This window comes from Grus americana, chromosome 6 (genome assembly GCF_028858705.1).
Source record: "Grus americana isolate bGruAme1 chromosome 6, bGruAme1.mat, whole genome shotgun sequence".
Taxonomy (NCBI): Eukaryota; Metazoa; Chordata; class Aves; order Gruiformes; family Gruidae; genus Grus; species Grus americana.
This window is the reverse complement of record NC_072857.1, coordinates 37453215-37473006: the sequence shown is the minus strand read 5'-3', so window position 1 is coordinate 37473006 and position 19792 is coordinate 37453215. Positions and strand designations below refer to the sequence as shown.

The window sequence follows — 19792 nt, the reverse complement described above, 5'->3', positions numbered from 1 at the left end:
AATGTGATCAGAAGGAAGCCAGAAAAGATACCAGCTGCCTGCGGCTGAATCTAGCTAAGGAAGGTTGAACCTGCAGGTTATTTGTTAGTGTCTTTAATTATAAGAAACCAACATATTAGAAAAGACCAAAGAAACTTCCCTAACAGGCCAGCTAGAGATTTCTCCAATGAAAATGGCATTGAAAATCAAGTTTCACCACTTTGTTCATCACCCAGGACTGAGATTTGTTGAATTAAGAGTTTGAGATAAACATCCAGCACCCTTGGCATGTATGGACAAAAGCAGATTCAAGATAAAGGACTTCCGTGACCTGCACCATTGCGTCACACCAGCCTAACTTTCTGCTGAAGGGGTTTGTACCTGGGATGTGCAGTACCTCTCTCCTGAGAGGTTTGGGAGGATACGCTTCCATCCAAGGAATTTCCACGATGACATGCTGAAACAGTGGCCTTTGGAGGTACAGAATCTGGCTGGGTTGTCTCACAGACCACCTGTAGTCCCTTTGGATAGTTTTAATAAAAGGAAATAGGTATATAAACATATTTCTCTCTCTCATAATAGTTTTCTTACTGCAATTTGTGCTTAGACATGACTGTTACTTACACCATAATACCATGGCAATACCATGGAGAAACTGATCAAGCCTGTGGCTTCTCAGTACTAGGTATTGTACAGGCAAAGGGTAAGACAGGGCTCTTGCCCAAGAAAATATCTAAGATCAGGCTTCCATCCTATAAGCTAGGATAAGGCCAAGGAGATCCTGACCACTATACTCAATACCCTTTGGTTCCACTGCAAACAAGGTTGCGAGCCTTAGGAAGAACTGTGAAGAACTGTAATTTCTGGAGATGTAATACTTTGGGGTGGTAACTGCAAGTGCTGTTTCAATACTAATTTCTCCCCTCCCTCAGCTCCTTATTCAAGCTTGTCTAACCTTAGCATAGGACTTACCTCGGTATGTCCACTGTCCAGATTAGGGGATTCACAAGTCACGCTCTGATTGTTGGTGGGAGAACTTCTCTTAGCTGAGAAAAGAAGTCAAAGGAGGACATTTCAGGAATCACTTCTAATATTAAAATGTACCACTGAAAGGATAAACCAGAAAACAAAACCAAACCCAAAGCAGCATCTCTCTGCTGCAGACTTCTGAGGCGTTAGCCACAGCCATAAAAAGAAAAAAGGACAGGTTTAATTTTGGGGATTTTCTGATCACACTCCAGACCTATGGAAAAAATTCCAACAGTCAAAGAAAACTTAGGACTAATTCCATTTTTTCATTCCAGGGCTGAAATCCTTTTTTTAATTCCAGAAGTTGAAGCAGAGGGAGGAAGAGCTAGATGTCAAAAATAGTTTTAAATAATTTGAAAGACTTGAATATTTCGAATTCAGAGACCTACAGAGCCTTCAGAACAGAATATAACATTCAAAATGACTTGTCACCAGAAAAACCTGATTTCGTGAACTACATTTTCACTACTGTGAAAATTACAGTTCTGTGGTTTTGAGAATGAGCAAACAATGCTACAGTGATATACCCAGCACACTTCCAATTCACTACCTTGTAGGATTTATGCAAAAACATTGTCTAAAAACATAAAAGTAAAAAAGTTCTTTTAGAACTAGGCCAGACACCAAGGCTTGGAAGCATCATTATGGATGAAGTACAAAGGAGGAGCAACCCCTTCCAGTATGCAAAAGTGAATTCACAACCCAAGCCTTCTTTGGAGCCTCTTGAAACTACTTTGTTTAATTTCATAACATGGTAAAAATCAAATTTTAGATAGAAGGAGAACCTATGCTGCCAACTGTGTGCTCTTCACTGTTAATTTTTGTTCAGTGCCAGTCTGGGAAAGTCTTCTCCACCTCTGTCAGGCTGCTGCTAGATACTGCCTTTGCCCTTCTTAGCAACTAAGGAAGATATGGTGAAACAGAGATATGAGGCTGACAGGAAATGATAACTCTGCTGAAGAGTTTCTCATTTCCTGTTTGTGATTTCTCTCTCATCTCCTATTTAATTATTATGCAAATGTTGGTTGACTCTGAGGGGAAATAACCTTAAACTACTCTCAAAGGTTAATTCCTGCAGGATTAACATATTCCTTCAGAATTAACATATTCCTTCAGATATGATGGCTACATAAGGAAGCATCAGGCAAAGGAAGGAAAGGTTTCCCAGCTCTTAGGAGCTACATTACCACAGCAAAGTCACAGACCTGTAACGATGTTCCTAATTGGTTTTACAAGGGCGTTGAAGGCAGAAACTTCAGGCTGCCTATGTTCCCACATAGGCTGCCAAATAACAAGGCCACTAGCCAACCGAAATGTCAGGTCAGACTCCTAGAAAGACAAACAGAGGTTTTATCACACAAGCCCACACAAAAAAATGTTGTTTCCAGCCTAGAAGGATTATAATTTCTCTGATACACAGATCTTACAAGAAATGAGTGATACCATGTGCAGTTCTGTGGTCAATATACGCCTACTCAAGGGCCACTGACACTACTCAGCAGACATCAACACATTTCAAATACAGCTATAAAAAATAATAGGGAAATCTCAATACAAAAATATACAAGATGCTTTTTTCCAAATAAAATTTCTATAGTAGTTAATGAACCCTGTTTTTCCCAGGACATTAAGCTGTAAAGGAAAAGGTCGTTCCTGTCAGAAAGCATCCCCTTCTGACCATATATAACCACTTCATATTTAGTATTCAAACTCAACCTTAGGATTTATACTCCAAAACTTGAACTTCTTGCCCCAAAAGAATAAGAATACTGAATATTAAAATATTATTTAGAAATTGAGGAAACGTGAAATGTAACAAATTACTATGAAATAGCAGTATACAATAATGTTGTTACTAGCATCATTAGTACCTGAGCTACGTCAATACAGAGACATTAGTGCTACTTACACTTGTGCCATCGTTGTTTTACATATGCAAGTAACTGAAATCATGTAAATTAGTACACAAGTAAATCTTAGCAGGATCAAGGTGCAGGTATGCACTTACTTGACCTGAGGTCGTATTTACATTAGGAGACACTGATGTTGGTATAGTCCAACTATCCCCATAAGGCAAACAAACATGGTAATAGCAGTTCTAGCAGCATAATTATAGCTGCTCCACCATCTCCTGTTGACATAGCTCCACATGCCTCAGCAGTTGAAATCGATGATGCAGACAGAGCTAAAGGAATGGCAGGAGCTGCTGCTTGTAGCTGACCAGCCCTTCTATTCCCTACCCTTCATTAGTGCTATCTCATCATAATGAGCTCCTAAGCCTTGTTATAAACTAAGCTTGCTTTTAATTAGTATTTTTACTAAGGAGCACCTTGAAAGACTTTTGGAAGTGGTAGCAGTAACACGTGTTGCATTTTCACTTTGCACTGCTAGCTTTTGGTGACATGGCAACACTTTTATCTACAGTTGTTAAGTTACAGGATCACATGCATGCCTCTCAGCCCCCAAAAGTCTCATTTAAAAACACATTGCTAAATACACAAATCCTCTCAAAAGTTAGGAATTCCATCATTTAGGTCTACCTGTGCAAACATGCATCACCTTCCTTGAGCACATGCATTACCTTGGTTATCTGGTCAGATAGTATTCCTCCCCTGAGACCTCTACCTCTGTGAAACACAGAGGGGACAATGCTGACTTAGTGAGCCAGTCACATACCTCATTTACCTCAGGTTTTTTGAGCTTTGCTTTGATGACAGAAACATGCATGCTTTCATGGGCTTTTCAATGTTCATCACTACAGTATCTCAGAGACGTCAGAGATTTTCAAGGTAAACCTGAGATATTGTTATTAACCCCATGTTGTAAATGGGAAACTACATCCCAGAAAGATTAATATAAACAAATTGGAAACCTAATCTCTAATAGCCAGGGTCTACCTCTGGTTTCATTTCATTTATTCAAAGGGCAAGCCATATTTGTGTGTGTAGCACTGGGAAAAATTCAGCATTTCTTCCTGTCATGTTCCAGAAGCTTACAGACAAAATGTGGAACTAGTAAACAAGTGTGAAAAATTTGGGCTAAATAAATTGAGCAATACTGTACAGGAACTCAGCAGCAGAAGCAGGGAAAGATTCTAGCTCTCCAGACCTGCTTTCACCTGCCTTAACAAAAAGATTATCCTTTATTTCCTGTACTTTCTTATCTTCAACTGTTGCAGCATACAAGGCTGGATTAGCACAGGTAACAGCCTGCATCACTTCATGACTTTATAGACCTTTTCCAAGCACCTACTCTCAGAGCCAGCTTCTCTTCCAAGGCCTAGCTGGAAAGGTAAAGGCTAAACAGCAGCCCTCCAGAAAGACTAAAGACAAGAGGCAGCAGTCAGAGCATACAGAAAATGTCTCCTCATCACACCACTCTGCAAAGCTCATGCACTCAACATAAAACCAACAGAGGGACCCCGGCAGACAGGAAGCCTGCAGCCTGCTTCCAACTTCAGAACAAAGGAATGCTCAATTGCCTTTGCTACTGCCATGCTTATACCACTATCACCCATTCCTGGTAATTAGCATCAAGATGATTAGTAGCGACAACAACAAATCCCAGTAGCAGCCCCATGGTGGAATCTCTGAAAAGCTAGCAAGGCCCTTCTGAGCAATGGTTGAGAATCACTGCAGCAAGCCAAAGCTCACAATCCTTTCCGCAGGTTCCAGTGTCCCAAAGACTTCACAAGAGCCACAGATCTTTGACATTCCCGAGAGCTGAAAATGGCTCACTTCAGATTTATTTCCCTTTGTGTCTGCCTGATACTGTGGTGATTGTTCATGTCACTGGAAATATTTCTTCCTGATGGCAGTGGAATTCTGCCAGCTTGTTAAAACATTTCCAGTGGTCACCCAGTGTGCACTGTAGGCTGAATTAATTAACAATCACAAAGGCAGAATCATTCTTTTCCTGCTCAGAGGTGTCTCCACACAAGTACCCCACCAGTGTTCCACTTACTTTAATCCTGTGGACAAGAGGAGCAAAAAGGAACACAAAGAGCTCCACTGTGGCCATGGAGTTCTGGAAGAACTTCCTTCTGTTATTCTCCTCATCATCATTTGTGGCGCTGGGCCAGGAATGTCCTGGTGATCCCTGGTTTTCAGCCTGGTGGATAAAGGCGCTACTGCTCCCTCCCCAGCTAGAGCCTCTGTCTCCTCCAAATCGGTCATTGCTGCAGTCCTGGGGGGCCTCCAGCAGCATCCAGTGAAGAGTGTGAAGAAGCTTTGTTTCAGCTACTCCAAGCTTATCCTGATGTCCTGGATAGAAAAAATGCATGACAGTATCTCACAGGGTTTCCATTAATGGTACTGTTGAGACTTTCAGAGCCGCACAGGAAACTGGGCATCCAATGTCCTGATAAGCATTTGAAAATTAAAATTCTACCATTAAAAAGTATCAGCATTCTGTTTCATTATGTTTGAAATCTCCTAATTCACAAGTCCCCATTTACTTCACAGCATTTCCAGTTCAGTCCTTGAAATGTCGGTTGCAAGGCAACTGAAAACAGGGACATAGAGTGCTCCTAAAAGGTGCCAGCTTGACAGTCTTGTCTGTTCGACTCTATTGAATGGCATGTCTCATGAAGCAAATTCCTGCTGAAATCACTACTGAAATCACTAAAAGACTAGTAAAGTAAGTTAGATTTGGACCTGGTTCTATCCTTATTATCTGACTCCTCTGCTGAGAATCAAACACATTAGTCTGAATAAAAAGAAGAGGGAAGAAAAACCACCAGAACTGAAGATATTAACAATACCTGCTGCAATTGGGCACTGCACCGTGCCTTGGAAGAAATATGTATTCCTTTGCGGAACTCATGCCTGATGGGTGGTAAGACTTTTACTAAAGCTAGTTCTATTAAATTCTCTGGAAAATAACTAGCAAAATATTGAACTCCTTTAACTCTTCAGCTCACCAGACCATTAACTTCACTGGAAAAGCTCTCACAGGTTACCCTTATATAAATGAGAACAGATCAAAAAAGGCGATCCACAGAATGAACTAACTGGGATTCTAGGATTTAGAGTATCTTGGCACCCTGAGCACCAATCTGCCGTATTTTGACTGATAATGTCAGTAATGGAAAAACAAATTCATATGAGCACTAACCTAGCTTGTTGCGGTTGGAGAGCAATGTTGCAGTGCAGTGCAGCACATGTGGGAGCGCAGCTTGGACAAGTTCCCAGCGAGAAATGCTCTGGATGGCTTCAGAGAGAGCTGGAGAAAGGCCATGCAGCTTGTTCTCTACTAAAACTCTTTCAAAAGACTAAAAGTAAGAACAAAGAAAAAAAGACACTATATATCTATTTCTGCACGTACCTCCTAGTACATACAACATTCAGTTTTAAAAGCCTGTAATCTGTAAATTTTCATTATATAACTAAAACGGACCTTAGAATATTTTTCCTGAAAGACACCAGACACATGGACATACTTGGCTAAGAAATGAATGGGCCACTCTATATTTTCTGCTATAAAAAAGAATTAAAGCAAGCATCATGTGCATATTAATAAGTGCCAACATCAAGCCAGACTCACAGTTGTGCTGAGTATTAATCTGGGATGCCAGTAATCCTGTTGGAAGTCACAGGAGCTAACGAAGCCTGTATTTGTGGATGTGAGAGCTGGATATGCTTCTCACATGCATACATGCTCTTTCAGTTTAGTGTAACATAAAGGGCAACCCATTAAAGGTATATGGGCCTTAGGAAATGTTTTCACACCCTGCCACAAAAAATAATCAGTGTACAAAATGTTTTGTCGAGCCATGATGTAATGGTTTTGTGAACACTTAAAAGAGCTGATGGCTGCAGCAAGTTAATTATTCCCACCTCAAGCAACACAAAATAAGACTATCTGCCTTTGAAATCCCTGAGGAAGTTCCTTATTGCTAGTTGCTCCAACCATTTCAATAAGTTCTTCCGCTGATCAGATACAATGATCTCACTATAGGTCACAAAGGCAGTTATATTCCTTCACTGAAGTTCCTAAAGTGAAGAAATGCATTACTGATAGCACATGTCCTTGCCACATACCAGCTTAGCCTCCTGGCTACCTATTTGTTCACAAGCTGTTTCACCAATTTTATCAGGCTCTGGGCAAACAAGTAACTGTTGGCATTCATGACCTAACGGATGCTTAAAATGCCCTCACTCCAGATTCATAAAGCTTATCCTTTAACGCTAGTCATAACAATTTTTCCTGTAAAATTGGGGGGGGGGGGGGATAATAAGAATGGACTTAATTACAAAGAAGAAAGGCAAAAAGGGCAGCAGTTGTAACCTAGCTCTCCTAAATGACCAGGCATTTGTAGGTGTGGCACGCTAACCAGTGGTAACATGCACTCTTCTGCATTCCCCAGTAGCTGTGCACATTTGTTCTCTCAGGTCACGGCCACATCTGCCAGCATGGGCAGTCATGAGCTCCTCCATCAAGAGACAGGATGCCCTAGTGCAAGGATAGTAGTGCACCATTGTGGTTTTACAGCATCCCCATAACAGCTCTGCTCTGCCCACCACGGAGGCAGAGAACATGTCTATCTGTACTTACAACCTAAGACAGAAACTCTGCAATAGCACCAGGCATAGACAGACTAAGAGAGGGGGACAGGGACTGTATGATTTACACAGATGTATTTGGGAAGTATTCAGAACTGAGTGTGCTTATAGAGGACTGAGCTTGTAGCAAAACAAATTGAACCTGAGGAAATACCGACAATAAACATAAGAGCTGCTGACAAATATGTCGGTACAAAGTCACACTGCCCACCTACTAGAAACCCCAGGCTCTAGTCAGAAAAGTCAATAGCTTTTCTTTATGGAGCAGTGGCTGAAATTGGAGGGCATAGATAACATGTCTACAAAGGGAAACTGTCTCCTGCCATGCATTCCTGTCAGTTCATGAACAGTGAGGGGAACACAAACAGTAACACCAGCTCTGTTGGGCAGTTTGGCAGGACATCCAAGAGCAAGTTGCAAAGTCCATTGAGATTCAGGGATGTCTAGTGCTTGGAAAGCCTGGGCAGGTTGGGGAGCCAGGTACTCATTCTAAGGTCTGATTATTCTATTCAGTTCAGGAACTATGAAGGCATTGAACTACACTAACAGTTGAGAGCACATTAGAATAAAGACAACAGAGGTCTAGAACTATCCCAGACAAGGTTACCTAACAAAATGGGAGAACAAAACAGCAAAGTATTCCCAGAAGCAAGACAAGAGGTGCAGGATTAATGCATGGTTAGAAACAACACGAAGTCTGAGCCAGTGAACACCATGAGATGTTATTTATTTTTGTTAAAAAGGGACAGGGTGCCACTCCTTATCTGCGCTCCAGCGACACACTCCCACCTCTACTCATGCATGAGCTCTGTGGCTCACTGAAGCCTTCATTCAGCCAAGTCAAGCCTCTACACAAGCCAAAATGAAGCTCAGCATAGAGGTAAGTAGTTTCTACCAGGTTAGCGAGCTTAATTAGCTCACTGAAAGGCCTGCCAAGCACCAGAGCTGACCTAGGCTTATCAAAAGAAATTAGTTTCTCACCCTAGTAGAAAAGCCAAACCATAAGCTCATGCTTCAGTACAGTGACAAAGCTATTCAATTTACAGAGCAAGGGGAGGAAAAAAAAATCACAGTGAGCAGCAACACTATTCTGAAGTCTGATGGAGGACACATTGTCGCTTTCTGGCTTTCCATTCAAGGTCTCATTTGCAGGTACTTCAATGGCATCAGGGACAAAGTCTTCCAACAACTGCCTTCTGGAAGCTCTGGCCCACATTCTGCACACTTCAGAAACTTAAGAGGAAGCCAAGGAGTCTGCAACTATGTCTTTAAATTAGGCTTGTATTCACCTCAACATTTGTGTTTCTGAGCCATGTGAATCTTTCCTTACATGGTTAGCCACCAGATTCCTCTGTTCTTTGCTGGCCTGAGCAAAAAGCTAAATATATTTCTGTACCACAATGAAAAATTAGCTTCCTGAACAGCATATGTGATCATGAGCATCTGAGATAGAAGTACTGTTATGTTGCCAGAAAAATGCTAACACAAAGACTACTATATGGAAACCATTGAGTGTCCCTGTATGTTACGGGCACTGGCTGGCACACAATTACCACTGGGCATGTACCGTCAGCACGGGACCTAGCTGGCATCACTCTCCGCACTGATAACAGCCACAAGCAGCCAACAAGAACATGCAGTTCTTGGGACAAGTGTTCCCATGGGATTTGCTTGGAGTTCTCCATACAGGTCTATCTCACAGCAGCTTCTGCCTACACCAGACATTCAAGATGCAAGGCCCTGGGTTATCGTTTGCTCCTGTAGAGCCTCCCTTTTGGTCTGCTATGGCTCTACTCTAACGTTCAGGACCGGCTACAGAGACTATACAGACATTAAGATGAAAGACCTAATGTTCACCGCACATGAACTAAGCAACTGCTGCTACAGCTGACAGAAGTTACATGCTTCAATGAGAAGGCTGAATGAGAATGTCTGAAGTAAGCTCCCTGTAAGTCAGTCAGAAGAGAGATATTGTCATGCCATGGATATGTCTGGAGCTGCAGTCTCAGGGCCACTGCTTGCCTAAGAAAACAGTTACCTACTTATAGCAGGTGTCCTGGTTCTGGCAAGGATAGAGTTAATTTCACAAAGAGCCAGGACAGGTGAGCCAAGCTGGCCGGGGGCTATTCCATACCATGGGACATCATGCTCACCATTAAAGGGGGCTAGTTGGGCAGGGGCAGGTTCGGCATGGCTCTGGGACAGATTGAGTGTCCGGTCGGTTGTCGGATCGGTAAATTGTTCTTTGTTATCACCCATTGTGAATATCTGTATCTATCCTTGCCAGAACCAGGACAGCAGGCTTGTCCATGCCTGCAAAACCCACATGCCAAAGAAGGATAAAGAACATCTGCCAAGGTGGTAGTGAGGAAAGTCAGTGTTATATGCCTTGGCTGGAAAAAGGGCAGCCCCTTTCAGTGGTGCTCTGTGTGAATGTATTCTGCTCCCTCAGGGCCACTTACACAAGCATTTTTCCTTTTAGTCTGGTGATGCCATCTGTTTTCACAGGGAGTGGCGGTCAGACTTGTCTGGCTGCCTTCCCACTGCTGCTGTTCTCCTTTTACCTTTTTCTCCACCAAGAACCAAAGAGGCTGTTAAATACCTTGTGACCACGGTCAGCCTGTGTATCACTTTGCTACTGGAACGGGAACAGGTAGCTGCCTGAAGAAGCCTAGACAAGCAGCACAGGACAGAGCAGATTCTGGCTGGGCTTTGCCATGGTTTCCTGTACAGCTTTGGTCAAGTCACATGAACTTCCCCTGCTCTAAGCCCAGGGGAGCTGTACCTGCAGTAAGCTGCATAAGGCAGCAAGGGGTCAGCCAGACCGCCAGTAGACAGCCAGGACCTTGTGAAGCTCAGTATGCCTCTGTTCCATCCTCTCAGGAGTGCCAGATGAGCTGCAGGTCTCCTCAAGGGAAGTGGCCATAGAGGATCTCATATTTTCAAAAAAAAAAAAAAAAAAGGCAAACAAAGCAGTAAGCTAGGAGAGCAGGGCCCAGTGCTTAGCCTAGTGTATGTACAGAAGGACCCTGGAGACACACAGCGAAAGCATTAGTGCATCATGGTGGAAAGCAGAGACCATTGCTAAAGTCACTTCAGACTGACTGGAAAGAACTTGAAATGTAGGCGGACAGTACTGTCAGTCTGGGGAAGGTCCTCTGAGTAGGGAAGAGTTTCTAGAAAGATCTAAAACATTAACCTAGGAGTTCATAGTACGAGGGACGGTAAGGCTCCATTGTTTACTAAACATAGTAATTGTACAAACATTGACAAGCAATGAAACACAGATGCCAAGCACTTGATTTACAGAAAATTCTCATGCTCAAAACCTCAGTTTTCTGCAACCATGCCCATTGGCTAGATAAAATAAAGGTTGCCTTTTTTAAAACTTTGTTCTGTATCTATTCTTTAATCATTCATAGCAACAAAACATATTACTACATTTGCAAAAACAAGTTAAAAAAACAGAAAAGAGATAAACTTTGAATTTGCAGGACCCTCCAGAAAATGTTTGGGTTCTTCCATGCCCAATGCAATCCAGGGTAAAAGAACTTAAAACATATCCTTGAGTCCCTTACCCTCACCCAAAAAAATATGTTAGCTTTGTACAGCACTCACATTCCTGTGAGATCATTTACAGCTTTGACTCATGTGTATTAGGAATGACATTCTGTCAAGGCAGAAGAACTACAGAATGGGGAGATGGAAGAACATCAAATCCACACCGAGGCACAAGAGCATTTAGACAGTGTAAGGCAATGTGTGTGTGTGGGTGGGGTATTTATCTTCTGATTAAAGGCTAATATTCATAGACTAATTGAAGTCAGGTAAGGAAAACACAGCTATGAAAGGGCTAGGTTTTTCCTCAAGTATTTAAAGTATAAAGCAAAGCTCAAAGAAGCAATGCAATCTGCTCTTGCAGACCAGATGCTGTACTCACTGAATCTAGGCCTCCAGCATCTGCTTCCTCAATGCACAATATGCAGCAAATTCTACTGCAGCAAGTTTAGAGCCAAGGATAATAATAGAATACTACACAATGTTGTGTCATATGCATTGTCAGACAGTTAACAGCCTATAGACATGCCTAGAACAATTCTGGCTAGAGAATTTTAAAAGGACAGATCATATAACAGGTGCACAGTATTTTTAGGCACACTAGTCAATACAGGGGTGTTAGATAGTTAGCTTGATGTTTCAGAAGACAAGCCAACTACCTGTCAAGTTCCAGAAACCCTGTCTCACCCATCCACGTAGCACTCTGCTACCCCACTGGATAATATGGAAGGTGTTGGTGTGGGCAGACATTCCTGTGCATTGGCAGGAATAGGAAACTGATGAGCAAAAGAAGGTGGCAGATGCAGCAGCTCAGGCTGTATCCAATCAATTGCTCAAACCTAAGCCCCACCTTTGAAAGCTTTCTACCATAATTTAATGATTATGTTACGAATTGGAGGTGAATCAAGTTCTCCCTCATCCAAGGGGTGGAAATGGATTGGATCTTCATAAATGCATTTTTCCAGAGCTCCTTTTCCCTTGGTTGAAGTGTGTGATTTATGTTGTCTTGCAGTTGGATTTTTTTGTGTTTTGGAGTTTGGTTGGTTTTTTTGTTTTGTTTTTTTGTTTTGGTTGGTTGTTTTTTTCACAGCTGTGGGTGTGTGTTTGGATTTTTTGGTTGGGGATTAGGTGTGGGTTTTTTGTTTGTTTTGGGTTTGTTTGTTTTGTTTTGTTTTTTACACTTAGTAAATTCAGATATGTGCTCACGAGAAGAAAGGTGCTTTAGAATCAGCCTAGGAGACATAGAGGAAGACCTGATGCCAACAGCACAGCACAAAGTACAAGGAAGTCATGGACGGGTAGGTACATCATGGAGAATGCACAGAGAAGGAAGCTCTGTCCCTCCACCCAAAAGTAACAGATAGTAGCTTGCTGGTGGGGCCACAGCCTCAGATTATAGGTACTTCAAGGCATTGCTCCTGTGCACTCCTGAAACTCCTGATAAAGACCATAAGGCAACAAGCTCCATTTTCTAGTTTCTGAACAACCAAGAACTGTCAGTGGTATAAACCAGTGACGATGCTTTTTGCTCCATGTGCCAGAATTGCAATAAATTTTACTCACCAATACACTAAGCCAGCATTCCTCTATCAGTATTCAGTATCTAGCAAAAACCCTGAAAAATTTATGGATTTCTTAGAAGAAAATTAGTCAGCAGCAGCTAGGGCTTCTCCAGCTTAATATCTTGTGAGAAGGAAGTCAGAAAATTGCTGCAGAGAGATCCAAGTACTTTAAACTATTAAGATACATGTCCAGACCAAGTTTTTCCAGTCTGTCAAGTTTGGCTGCAACTGCTTAATGTACTTTAAGTCATCCAAAGATCAGCAACAGCTCAAGGAATTCTGGAATTCCCTAGATACCCATCTTACTTGAACTTGCTGCATGCCTTCCCCTTCTCCTCCCTTTAGACAGTGGATTGGGGTTTCATTCAAAATGCGGTTAGAAATAAGAGTTATTAGTATCTGGCATAATAACATATCCTTAATTATGCTTCTAAGACATGCTCCCTCTATTTTCCAGTAGGGGAGTTATTTTCATCTTGTGCAATGGTAAAGGTATTGTTTAAAACCTATTAGTAATGTTTAGATTTTCAATATTTTAAGTCTGAAAAATCTCTGACAATCACAAACTGAAATTACATCAATCTCATCTGAAAGCACATACACACATGATGAACTGCAAGTTTAGACCCAGATCGTCATAGCTTAGTCTGCCCATATCATTATTTACTTTATTTAATTACTAATTAGTTCAATTACTAATATCCAAATCAATATATTTTGTTGTGTCTAGAGATGCACATGATATCCAAATTCTCTAGATGGGAAAAGGTTTCAAATCCTGATAAAAGTACAAAATTAAGCCGAATGGACAAAAATCCACTTCTGGTGTAAGCTGATCAGCCACCATGGTCAGATCGAGTTGCATGAAAAGTTAGTTACTAACAAGAGTTGAAAAAGAGAAACATGTACATACCACACAGGAAGCTTCATATTGTTTCCCCAGTTTAGGTCTTAAAAATGCACTGAAGGAAGGGAGAAAAAGTATTAGAGACCGAGAACTTCATGTGTGGATTTTGCTTAGTTATTTTTAGGATTTTTCTCATGTCAGAAGCTTGGGAAAAGGCTAAGAAACTTAATGTAAAGGAAGATATAAGGCCAAAACAATGTTCAGATACCTGTTGATGACATCTGACAAAATGCTATTACCTTTTCTAGAAGACAAAACTACCCACACTGATATGCTAAGAGGTAGTTAATCCACTCTCAAGGAAAGTCCTGTTCCCCATGGATAAAATCTTCCATCAGATAGTTTTCAGCCATTTTACCTCAGTGAAAGATTTTCAATATATTCTGTTTAAAATGTGTTAAATATTACCGAACTTTGCCTTGCCTCTATTTTAAGCCTGAGATCCATTTGCCAGTTTTGTATTAAGCATTTTCCTCCACAACTGCTGATGCAGAAGGCTTATGATGAAATGCAGGCCTGTACCCTGTAGATAGAGAACACCCACCCTCTACTGTCATTCCCCTCCAGAATGGGATCAGAGTTGAATATTAAAAAAAATTAATCAGGTCACCTTATTACAGCTTTGCTTTTTTTTTTTTTTCTTTTCCCCCCTGGAGGACACTGAAACTGTAGAATAAAGGGATTTTGTTACTGAGGCCTTAAATTAGAGCCACAACCTTCAAACCTTCCAACCTCCCCCCACACAGTCCCCACAATGTTTTCAGTTTAGAATTCTGTTAAGACAGGGTTCACAAGGAACATAAAGCCCCAGCCATACATTCAGCCTGCCCCTCACACATCATTACTCTCCAATCCAATGAAATAAGGTGAGACTTTGACGTATCTGTTTGCATGCTGACCTCTCAAAGCATAGATTACACTTCCAGAACGGCTGCAAATACAGATACAAGCAAAACCGCAAGTCCGGTGCAGCACTGAGGGATGCTGCTTCTGGTACCAGAGCTCCAGGAGTCCTCTTAAAAGTGGGGGTGGGGGAAGACAGACAACAGGGAGGAGGGGAGAGGTGCATAGACACACACACACGGATGTTTTAAAGTCAAATCAAGAAGCTGTCTGGGATTGTCACCAGGTTAAGCTGCTTCCAGTCCTTCCCCCATCCCCGATACACACAGATTGCTCTATACTGAGTGTAAAGAGAGCAGCTTGTTTCATGCCTTCATCTTGCAGCTGCAGTAACCGCTTCCTCCCCACCACTGGGCAGCAGCTGGCCTGCCCCCCCTCCCCACTTCCTCTGCCCTGTTGCAGCTGTATCCCAAGTACCCAGGGCTCGCTGCTCTCACCTGGTTTGCCTCCATAGGAAGGTCTGGATGGGCAGAGGGATGCCACGGCCACTGTCCTGCTCCTGGCCCTCCGAGCTTTTCCTTTTCACCATGATGCTGATGACAGCTGCTGCTGTGAGCCAGTCTTAGAAGACATACCAGCTGGGATCTCCCATGGCTGCCTCTTTGCTCTCCGTAACTCTTTACCCTCTCCCCTTCATCCTCTGCAGCCCACCCCCTCCCTCCCTCTTACACCTCCCTTCAGCTTTGCTGGTGCAAAATGGCTGCAGAAGGCAGGGAGGAAATTAGGGGAGCGAAGATGTCCGCGTCCCTCTGCTTCCTCCCTGCCTTCAGCACCTCCCTCTGTGGACAGCTCCCAGCACCGAGAGCCGCGCCGGCAGGCGGTGACAGGGAAGGGCGGGCGGGTGGCGCGGGGGCGGGGGAGGCACCACCCCGGCCCGCCCCGCCGCCCCCGGCCTCCCGCAAAACTTCCAGCGCCCGGGAAGGGGCGCGGGGCTGCTCCTCCCGCCGGCCCCGGCGCAACAGTGCTTCTGCTGACTCTTCCTCCCTCGGGTGCGGCGCGCACCGCGGGAAAGTTTCGAAGCCACGCAAACCCGCCGCGAGAGGAAGATTCAGAGCAGCCGAGGACCGGTGGGGTCAGGAGGCGTCTCCTTCCTTCCCTCCCTCGCCACCCGCCTGCAGCAGGGACAAGTTCAAATAGGCTGCTCCTGCAAATCGGGTGGAGTCTGACCAAGCTTCCTCACAACCGCAGAGGAGCAGAATTGAAAGAGGGCTTTTCGAGTTGCTGGGGAGCTCATGAATAGTTTATAAAGCCAAGTTCCCCGTCTTGGATCTACAAAGGCAGGAGTCCTCGAAGGGTCTGCTGCAGCATGAAGCAAGGCTGTTAAATGGGGAGATACTCATTTATCTCAAGAGTGGGGAGAGAAGGGAAGCAAGTAATAAACTCTCTCCGAAAGTGAAGGTTGGTGGTAGGAGCAGGGGAAGTTTGGAGTACTTATTCCATGGGTTTTTCTTACACAGAAGGAAGTGAGACGGAGGTGGAGAGGATGGCGAGTTCCAAAGCAAATTTACTTGTGTTTCCAAATAGACACTAGACTGATTTGACTAATACAAAGATATATTTGAGTCAGGTTTGCTGGAAATATTTCTCAGTCACTGTTAGATTAGCTCTCCTTACATACCTAAGGATATCAGAAGATAGTATACTACTACAAATAATTAATAGAATAAAATGAAAGACAAATCCACCCTTATCAGTTATTTTTTCACCAAAAAAAAAAGTGATATTGCATTGCTTATATAAAAAGATTGCAAGTTTAAAGAAAGATGCTCCAACCAGCCAAGGCCATATTTCTTCCTATCTTTCAGTCTTTCTACTTTATATTAGGCACTTAAGACTCACTGTCATTCCTTCCTGGAACAGAAGCTGAACTGATCAACACCACCTATTTCCTTCCTTACAGGTACTTTGAGAAGCAGTTTTGCTGAAAACCCAGTGCCACTACTTTGATAATCTGCATTTACTCCCACTTAGAATAGAGTTTTTTCTGGCAGCCAACCCAATACTTCCTTGCACTGACTTAGGCTGGTCTTAATCTCTATTCATGGACATCAGTGTGGTCTACATTTTGCTAAAATGCCCCTCTTGCACAAAAGGAATATTAAGACAGTTAATTAGAAGGTAATCAGTTAAATAAAACCTAAACAATATGTTTACAACCAAAAAGTTTCAAATAATTAAAATCACCAATCTACCTGAGTTCTGAAATGCTGTTTGGGTGGGTTTTTGCTATCAGTAACTTTTTCTGCTGGTGCACAGAAGTAAGGCCTTTTTATTCACAGTATTTAATTACTGTTTTCTTTCCTTCAATCAAGTGAGGTCAGACAGGAAAAAAATAATCTTGATATCTAAAATTTTATGCGAACTAACTACAGAGAGAAGATGGTTAAAGCAAATTACTTCTAAATGCAAGGTATGTATTAAAGAAGTTTCCCTACTCTGCATCTCCTCAATGGACCCAGGAGTTTTTATACAAAGTCATCTTGTTTGGAAAGCAAATTTGAGTTTTAATTCTTGCCAGCATGCCTCTTAAGTTAGAAGTGAAACACAATGCAGGAGTGATAAACTTATTTTTAAATAATTGCTTTTTCCAGTCCTGTAATGGGTTATGAAATTATTGAATAAAGCATAACCTCATTTAGCAACAAATCTGAAGTCTGATTTTATTTGGAGTTTTAGTAATTTTCAAGCAGGAGAATCACTGTTCTTCCAAGAAAAGTATGAGGACTGAAGAAAGTTTTAATGCTATTTGCAATTAAAGAAAAAAAATTAACTGAACTGATCTGTTAAGGCCTCAGAAAGTGCACAGTCAGTGTCTTCCTCATGGACATTCACAATATGAATAACTAGAACTTATAGCTTCACCACAATTAAAAGGATTGCTAACCCTCAGTCAGGGATGAGGGTTGCAGGCTAGGGATGGTTTATGTGGATGTTTTTTGAAGCGTCATATAGTCTCACCCTCAAAATTAGCACCATCAGGCATTTTAGTCAGTTATAATATTGAACTAGTTTCAGTTTAAGACACTTGCATTCCCTCAGTAACTGGTAAGCCCAGTTCAGATCTGGTTTTTTGTGGGTTTTTTTTTTTGTTTTTTAAATGGGGGTATTTCCTTATTCCTGCATTCAAGAAGCAGTCATTTACAATAGCTTCCAGTTTGCTGCTCTAAACCTAAGCTTATTATTCCCATGATCTGCTACACAACAGGAAACACAAGAGCAAAAAAGCACTACAGCTTGCTTGCAGACTACAGCTGAAACCTCCTGTGAATTCTCCTGGCTGACAGGGACACCACAGGCACTTGGTGTGGTCAGTCCAGGGCAGATGCTTAGGGGTAAACAGGGATGAAAACAAGAGCCCAAAGTTCCACAAAACCCCCACAGGTTTAGTAGGAAAACAACGGCATTCATTGGTTTCAAACCTACTCAGGTAAACATCACTGCTGCCCCTGACCAGAGGCAGTCCTACAGAGCAGAGTTTGGAAGCTCACTAGGAGCCCTTCACTGAGTTTCCGAAGAGGAATCCAAATGTCCTCTCTTCAGTCAGAAGAGGAGCAGAGCACGTGACGCAACTGCATGCTAGCTCCACATCTGTTTGTTAACTATCATTCAGAAAGCAGAAGGACAATGTATTAGTACCTCTACCTGGCTTTCTGTTACATCCTTGAAGGACTCTTTAGAAGAAACAAATAGCTCTGAAGTACAGTATTATTTTCCTTACTCTTTGTGCGTAGCCCTGTCACACAGCCATTAGCAAGTGGAACTCACCTAGCCCAACAGACACTGAGAGGAAACTGCGTAGCTACTACTTTGGAGTAATTGAAAATGTAACTGCAAATTGCAGTTATAGTCAAACTTGCCGTTTTGAGTCCAGAATATTGCTCTCCAACAACATGTAGCCATAAGACACCTAAATGCCTCTGTTTGTACAGATATTTGAAGGTACAGAACTTGCGATGCAAAACAAATCAGAGAGCAAAGAAAAGATTATCAACAGGTAGCACCGTCATAAGAACTGCAGTCACAAAGGAGCAGATTCTCCAATCCAGCCAGGTTGTGACCAGCACTAAACCCAGGATGTGGCCAAGGTGGTTTATATTAGTTTGGCAGTGGCTAGAGACCAATTTTGTTCTTGCCTTGTTTTGGAGACAACACACACACGCACCACAAACGGCATCACACAAAGCTGAAATGATCTGTACCTATGTAAGTGAAACAACTTGCAACTTGGGAATTGCACATGTAAGAAAAGAAAAGGAACTTTACAGCCTGGAGGATTTTACTTATCTCTATACTAAACTTCTGCTTGCAGCAGAGGCTTTCAGATTTGCAGCCAGCATGTGACTTTACCTAAAGACTAACACTGCAGTGGGCGCTGCAAAGAGAAAATCCTCCAACATTCAAGCAACAAATCACATTCATAGAGCCATTTAATTGCAATTAAATACATGATAGGCACAGGTTATGCTCCAACTAGATAAGGCAGGGAGAGATGGAACAAAATCCTACAGATGACATGGGTGGGGGGGTCTCTGCACAAGACTGGGAAAAAAAGAAAAAAAAAAAAATCCAGCTTTCCCTGTCAGGGTATCACACCACCCCTTGGATCAGGACTCTCCAAGCTCTGGGATGTGACTGCTTTGGTACTAGCTGCAAAACTTTTACTTTCTTTTGGAAAAAAAGACAACAAATCTCCTCCACCCCAAACCCCACCCCACCCAAACACCTTTTTCACCTTCTTCCTGGAGAAGAAAGTGGGGATCTCTTGTTCCATTGAGTTACCAAACATGTCTTCCTCTCCATTGCTCAGAAGAGAGCCAAGAACTGCCCCCACCACATGCTTCTCCTTCCAGAACAAGGGTGCTCACACAAGCTATTTTTTGGAGCCTCATCAGGACCACACTTTTATCTTCAAAGCAGCAACTGGGACTTCTGCGAGGCCACAGACCTCTAGGTGAAAGGTCTTCTGCCTGCCACTCTGATCAGATCCATTTCTGACTCACTCACCATTTCTGTACAACCAAGGAACACCCTGTGATAGGCACAGGATGGACAGATCCTCTGTACATCTGGCAAACATTGCAGCAGGATTCCTGGGCTTCCCTCACTTTCAGTAACATTGTAGTTAATAAAGATTTTATTCACAGCTTATACTCACCTCAGTGCTCCGACACCACAGTCTGCTAGCAAATTATAAAATTCATCACCTACCACATGTTGCTAATAAGAAACAACAATCATAGAAACATCACCTCTTCTTCATTCACTTTGAAAGGAGGAAACAGGTTCTTAGC

General features: G+C 42.5%; 1 protein-coding gene across 12 annotated transcripts in view; it reads right to left on the bottom strand.

The window, feature by feature from the left end:
* UNC80 (unc-80 homolog, NALCN channel complex subunit) overlaps positions 1-15135 on the bottom strand; it is a 132964-nt gene extending 117829 nt beyond the window's left edge. For all 12 annotated transcript variants that reach the window (XM_054829417.1, XM_054829422.1, XM_054829418.1 and 9 more), the window contains exons 1-7: positions 14939-15135; positions 13605-13653; positions 6124-6280; positions 4972-5270; positions 2214-2337; positions 952-1025; positions 361-500 (exon numbers count right to left, since the gene is read on the bottom strand). In XM_054829417.1, the coding sequence (XP_054685392.1) occupies positions 361-500; positions 952-1025; positions 2214-2337; positions 4972-5270; positions 6124-6280; positions 13605-13653; positions 14939-15030 (935 nt within the window). In that variant the 5' untranslated portion in view covers positions 15031-15135. The remainder of the gene's footprint in view (positions 1-360; positions 501-951; positions 1026-2213; positions 2338-4971; positions 5271-6123; positions 6281-13604; positions 13654-14938) is intronic.
* Positions 15136-19792: the final 4657 nt, after the last annotated feature.